This window comes from Sorex fumeus, unplaced genomic scaffold (genome assembly GCF_029834395.1).
Source record: "Sorex fumeus unplaced genomic scaffold, SorFum_2.1 ptg000123l, whole genome shotgun sequence".
NCBI classification, from domain to species: Eukaryota; Metazoa; Chordata; class Mammalia; order Eulipotyphla; family Soricidae; genus Sorex; species Sorex fumeus.
Genome location: NW_026606180.1, coordinates 6,409,441 through 6,416,343, shown reverse-complemented (window position 1 = coordinate 6,416,343; position 6,903 = coordinate 6,409,441). Strand labels below are relative to the sequence as shown.

General features: G+C 49.5%; 1 protein-coding gene across 1 annotated transcript; it reads left to right on the top strand.

Annotated features, from left to right (window-relative positions):
- Positions 1-482: 482 nt before the first annotated feature.
- On the top strand, positions 483-6,553 carry SRSF3 (serine and arginine rich splicing factor 3). Its single transcript, XM_056137317.1, has 6 exons — positions 483-573; positions 942-1,149; positions 2,226-2,360; positions 4,522-4,560; positions 4,867-4,953; positions 5,184-6,553. Exons 2-6 carry the CDS (start codon positions 944-946, stop codon positions 5,209-5,211), a joined length of 495 nt encoding a protein of 164 aa, XP_055993292.1. The 5' UTR covers positions 483-573; positions 942-943; the 3' UTR covers positions 5,212-6,553.
- The last annotated feature ends 350 nt before the right edge of the window (positions 6,554-6,903 follow it).

Here is a 6,903-nt window from a genome sequence, read left to right as displayed (position 1 = left end):
CCTCCTGGCTCCTGCATCACCCCGGCGGTGCGCAGGGGACCCTACGGGATGCTGGGACTCGAACCCGGGTCCGCCGCATGCAAGGCGAACGCCCTCCCCGCAGTGCTACTGCTCCAGCCCCCGGAACTCCCCTTTTCTCTGTTCTTTGCCCAAGGCCGGCCCCCCCCCACCCCCGCGTCGTCGTGTCCAGGGCGCGCCCCAGGCGCCGGGCCTCGGAGCTTCCCCGAAACGCGCGGCCGGGGTGGGGGTGGGGGCGGGGAGGGGCGCGGGGGGGGGGGGGCGCGGGCGCGGCTCGCGCGGGAGAGAAAGGCGCGCACGGAGCCCGGAGCACGCGTCGGCGCGGCCGGCGCCCGGGCGTTGGCGGCCCGCGACGTCACGCCGCCCGCCGCCGCTCATTGGCCGGCGCCGGCCGGTCACGTGCCGCCGGCCCGGCGTATAAATAGGGCCGAGGAGACGGCGGTGGTCCGCCATTTCGCGACGCCGGGGCAGCGAGCGCGGGTGCGGGGGCCGCCGGGGCCGCGGGGAGACTCTCGGGCTGCGCGTCGGGACCGTCCGTCTCTCGCCCACTCGTCGGTGAGCGCGGCCGGCGGGGGCGGCGCGGGGGCGGCGGCGGCTCGCCGGGGGGCGGCCGGGCGGCCGGGCCGGCGCCGAGACAAAGGCGCGGCCGCCATCTTGGGCCGGGCGGCGGCGGCGGCGGCGGCCTGAGGCCTGAGGCCGGCGCGGGCGGACGCGGCGGGCCTCGCGGGTGGTCGCGGGGCTCGCCTCGCGGGGGGACGCGGCCGGCCGGGCCCCGGCGGGGAGGCCCGGCGAGGGGGCCCGGCGAGGCGCGCGCTGGCGCCGGGCAGGCCCGTCGCGGCCCGCGTGCGCGTGCGCGTGCGCGCGGCCGGCGCGGCCCCCGCCGCGGGGAGTGACGCGTCCCGGCGCCGCCGGTGTCGTTGCAGCCATGCATCGCGATTCGTGCCCCCTGGACTGCAAGGTGTACGTGGGCAACCTCGGGAACAATGGGAACAAGACGGAGCTGGAGCGCGCCTTCGGCTACTACGGGCCGCTGCGCAGCGTGTGGGTGGCCCGGAACCCGCCCGGCTTCGCCTTCGTGGAGTTCGAGGACCCCCGGGATGCGGCGGATGCGGTGCGAGAGCTGGACGGGAGGTAATTGCGGCCCCGGGTCGTGTCCTTCGAGGCTGGCGATGGGGCTCGCTTGCCCGGCCTTGGAGAGGGCGGTGGACCTCAGCTCGGAAGTGCCAGCTGGCTCGTGTTTTGTTTTAATTATTTTTTTTTTGGGGGGATCGCACCCGGCGATGCTCAGGGGTCGCTCCTGGCTCTGCACTCAGGAATCGCCCCTGGCGGTGCTCGGGGGGCCCTCCGGGGTGCTGGGGATCGAACCCGGGTGGCACACGCCCTACCCGCTGTGCCGTTGTTGCTCCAGCCCCTCCCCCCCCACTGGCTCCGTTTAATCTGGGAAAATGATCTTTGTTTGCCCTGGGGGGATGATCTCCGATGTCTCTGGCTGAAGCGAAGCCCGCCCAAACGACACCCGGTTTTGAAGCAGTTCAGTTTATAAAGCAACACATGGCCTAGGACGCGGAACTTGGGTTTCCTGTTCTGTCCGTAGCAGCATCTGGCTCCCGCCGGCGGCTCAGCCGTATGAGTAAAACTGGGAGAACTTAACACTAACGATGCAAAAGCCCCGGGGTCTGAGGATTGGCTGTAAAAGGACAGTTTCCGCCGGTGCCAGAAATGGGAGTTTTCCCCAGGTCGTCTTCTAATCGCTCCTTAAATCAAGCTTATTTAAACATAAATCTGGTCATTGGGAACCAGTGGGAGGAGACGCAAGATTTTTTTTTTTTTTGGTACTGTGCCCTGCTATAGTTTGCTACTTTGCAAATATTGTTTGGTGCTGTGGGGAGAAGTATATATACACAAAAGCCAAAAAAAAGTGGTGGTCTGGGGATGATCAGGGAGATGGTGTGAATTAGTAAGCACGTGCTGAGGACGTGCAGAAGATTTGGTCCCTCGAGGCTAACTGGGGGTTTTCACATCTTGCTGAGTAGCCAAGAGGCAGCAGGATTTCCTTCACAAGAGGACAATGGAGTTGCGAGTTTTGGGATTCTGAGGATTCGGGCGTTTTAGGTGTCTGCTGCTCGGCGAAGGTGCCAGGTCCGGTCATTTTTACGCGAATAAAAAGACGCCCAGCCGCCACAAGTAACTGTTTCTGCCCCTCCTAGAACTCTGTGTGGCTGTCGCGTAAGAGTGGAACTCTCCAACGGTGAGAAGAGAAGTCGGAACCGAGGCCCACCTCCCTCTTGGGGCCGCCGCCCTCGCGATGATTACCGGAGAAGGAGTCCTCCGCCGCGCCGCAGGTACTTGGGCGTGTTGAGGTATTGGTAGAAGAGGCGTAGCTAAATAGGACCAGGCATTTCTCAGGTTGGTGGGCTTGGACTTACGGTGGAGAAAGGTTATTGCCTGTGCAGAGGTTTTTTACGAACCGTTTTGCTGGGTGTAGTTGGGGTATGTGAGTTGTGCTGAGTGTTGGCTTTTGTCTTTAGGTCACGGTTCATGTCGGTAGTCAGTAACTTCTATCTCGGATCTGTCTTCTAGTTCATCTTCTAGTTGCATCTTTCCAAGTCTTCCCTTTTACTTCAAATTAGGCCTTTTCCATTTCTTGACTCCATAATGACAAACATGACATCCAACTCTAGCTCTTCACAAAAATGTGTTTTCTACTGCTAGCACGATTGTAACTATCAAAGAGGCAGCTGTCGAATGTCGCAACTGGTAAAGTAGAAGTCATTCGGAAGCTAAAGTCACTGACCATAAAAATGAAGGGGGCTAAAACGAAAACGTGATCCCTGTCATCTATTCTTCAAGCCCAAATAGGAGAGGATTCAGTTTTTTTATAATTGAAAATGGCATCATTCTTGGACAAGGCTTATTGTCTGGATGCCAACTCCACATCTCCTCAGACCTCCAAAATAGTTCTATGGGACTGATTTTACCTCTTACAGGTGAGTGAAGTCCTCGTAGGAGATAGGAGTTCAAAATCTTGCCCCTTTTGCTGTTTTGAAAAACAAAAACAACACACTGTTGCCCATCATAATGAAGAGTATTTGTTAGCTAATAGATGGTTGTACTGATGGCTTGTTTTTCATTTTTTTTTTTGTGCTTTTTGGTCCATCTATTAATAAAAATGAACCCCGTTACAGAGTCACCATCATGTCTCTTCTCACCACCCTCTGAGTCTGCATTAGCCAGTCAACTAGCCCTTTCAGCGTCATGTGACCAGCGCGCCCCATTCAGCTTGGCTGGTGTCGTTTCACATGACCCAGGCATGGCCAGTCGTCAGGTTGCACCGCCCTTTGGTTCCCGAGCATGCTGTTTTCTCTCAGCCTTCTCCAACCTTAACCAAATCGGCAGCAGCCACCTCGACCGCCCACACATTCCTGGCCAATCAGCTCAGCTGTTTATTTACCAAATGTCTTCACAACAACTACAGCAGCAGCCTTCGGCTAACAAAAAAGCAGGAAAAATCCACAACACCCCCTCGCCAACCAACTAAATCCAACGCAACATCTGGCAAAACCTTTTCAGCAAATTCTTCCTGGCCGTCAGTCCGGCAGCCTCACCTCACCATTTCTAGCTTGTTGAAACCCAAAACTAGTAAGTTTTTCCTGCTTATACAGTTTACTGCTGGTTAAAATAAGGAGTAAGCGGCTTAAAGTAATTCATTTTTCTGGATCAAAGGCTGGCTGTGCATAATTGAATGGTAACGTACATATATATATTGCTTGAATAAAACTTTTAAGGGTGATAGGGAACTCATAATGTAACTAGACCTTCAAGTGGAACTTATTTGCATGTGTGAGATGCCAAACTAAAATTTTTTAATAACTCTAACAGATTTAGCTTTCCTTCCTAGCAAAAAATTTATTGAATCCTATCACCTTTAAATGGTTTTACTAACAGTTTTCAAAATTTAAAAATTTTGGGGGTGAAATGGGCCAAGCTACGGTAATTTGGATAAGCCTAAACACACTCCTGATGTGACAATCACAAATGCAGTCTAATGTAGCACTTAATGGCATCAGTATTTACACCTAGCGCGTTTGCACAAAAGTACACTTTCCACCTGGCACCTAAGTCTTGTCATGGACTTAAAGGTTTGCATGGGTTCCAAATACTGGTTTACGGCAACCGTTTTTGGAACTTTTTGGGAGACTCCACTTTGGTGTGGTGTTTGGGTAATGAAGTTAGTTTGACATGAAGTTTTGCATTGGACAGATCTGCTGTGAAGCATTCTTAAAGTGAATCTGGTTGGAATACCTGCTTTTCACTTGAGCTTTAGTTCCTTAATCCTTCTGTGCCCCTTTTTCTTTTCTGTTTTAAAAGATTTGATTTTGGACAATAGGTGCCAGTTCTTCGGCACATTCACTGGGCCCAACAGTGAGATTGAAAAGTTGGGAAATGCCTCACGCCATAAGTACTAACCGGCAGTTAGCCTAATTTGCCTGTTTCTGGTTTTAGATCTCCAAGACGGAGAAGCTTCTCCCGCAGCAGGAGCAGGTAAATGATTCTTTCTGGTTTACATCCTTGGGAATGGCTTTTGTTGCTGTGTCCTCAGTTGGTTAATGAAAACAGGGCTTGGCTTGAATGAATTGAACGGGATTTGGGTAACAGCCAGTGTTAAACAGCGAAACAGCCTTTAGCTTAGTTGTTTGTTTCTTTTAAAGGACTTGCTGTGTACAACAAGTCTTAGCAGGCATCAGGCCTGGGTTCTCTCCCAGTTGCCATGAAATAAAAATAACCAACCCAGAAAACTTGTGTATAAATAACTGAATGATCCCTAACCTTTTTCCCCCCTTGATTCAGGTCCCTTTCTAGAGACAGAAGGAGAGAGAGATCACTGTCTCGGGAGAGAAATCACAAGCCGTCTCGATCCTTCTCTAGGTCTCGGAGGTAAGAGCTTAGTAATTAGAAGCTTGAAGAGCCTTTCTGGACACACTACTGAAACAAGTAGGTCTTGGATGGCGCTCCCCAACAGTGCTCAGAGGCTCATTCCTGGCTCTGCACTCCAAGAATTCCACCTGGCACTGCTTGAGACCGCCGTGTAACTTGACTGTGAAGCTTTTTGTGAACGCTGACAACTTCCTGGTTTTCCCATTTTAACTTTTATTTTTGTATTTTAGCCGATCTAGGTCAAATGAGAGAAAATAGAAGACCAGTTCACAAGAAGAGTGGTGTACAGGAAATAACTTCATTTGACAGGAGTATGTACAGAAAATTCAAGTTTTGTTTGAGACTTCATAAGCTTGGTGCATTTTTAAGATGTTTTAGCTGGTCACATATATTTGTCTCTTGGAACAGTGACACAAAGATGTAATTCTCTGTGGCTCGAAGTGGGTCATAGAGGCATACGCTATCAAGAATTGTTACTTTACAATGTTCCCTTAAGCAAAATTGAATTTGCCTTGAACTCGAATTGATAGTCTTGTATAGACTGACAATAAATCTAAATTCTGCCCAGGTAAAGTACATGAGGAAAATAACTTAAAATTGAACCCTGACTTTCAACTACAGCTGGGGAATAGCCTGTAGCTGTAGTTGGTTAAAGAATGGTCTGTTCAAGCTGCACCATTATAAACTACGAGGGCTTTTTTTTTAAATTCCCATTCCAACTAGTCCACACTGGGTGGATGATTAGTGTGGAATCTAAAATTTTAGTTTGCTTTAGGTTCTAAGTTGCTTGTTCTGCTATATTTGAATATATAGGTCTTTATTAACTGTCTTAATTGGAAATTTGAGACTATTCAAGACACCAGCCTCCTGCCAGTTTAAGGGTACATTGTAGAGCTAAACTTTGAAGTTACTGTGCAAGATTTTTTTTCATGCTGTCATTTGTAATATGTATTGTGAGAATCCTTGGGATTAAAGTTTTGGTTACAAATTGTTGTTTAACTTGAAAGCCTGTTTTTCCTTGCAAATCTCAAATCTGTGAGCTTGGTTCTAAGTCCAGGTATAACATTCCTATCGGAAGCCATACTTATATTTTCTTGTAAAGTGCTTTGAATTAATAAAATAATAGCATAATTGTGTAATAGTTGAACCCACTATTACCATAGTATTTGTCCACCATGGAAAACAGTTGGTTACACAGATCTTGTAAGAAACATGACTTTGAAGCGAAGGGAAGCTTTGGTTGACACTTCCGTTTGCCAGTTTTCAGGTAGAAGAAGCCAATTCAAAGTCAGTGATACTTAGTGGCCAACATTTTTAAGTTCTAGTGGTACATTGTAACCCAAAGTTGGTCATTAACAAAGGCTTTTGTCATTAGCATGAGAACTTTACACAAAGCTTTAAATTGCTTCCACTTCGTACAATTTGAGGTGTTGCATGAAAATTCTAAATTGATCCATCATGATGTAAAAAAAATTCGTTATGGTTTAAGTGTAACAGTACAGAATTGAATATGGAGGCATGTATAACCTTCCTCTTTGAAATCCAGAGGAGTTGTAATTTCTAATTTTGTTCTATTAGATTAAATCATAATGCAACAGTCTTGTGGCTTAGTTTCCTTAACTGTGCTAAAGTCTAACGTGAAAGGTGAGTCACTACATTGAGTTCAGCTTATAAAGATGTAGACCCTAAGTAGGTTTTCTTTTTGTTTTGGGGGATTTTTGGTTTGGGGGTCACACCCGAAAGAGCTCAGGGGTTATTTCTGGCTCTGCACTCAGGAATTACTCCTGGCAGTGCTTGGGGAACCATATGGGATACTGGGAATCGAACCCAGGTCGGCTGCGTTCAGCACAAACACCCCAAGCACTGTGCTGTATCACTCCAGCCCCACACCCTAAAGAGTTTTTAATGGTTCTTAGGTTTTCATACAAATACCATTGAGAAGTCAGTATT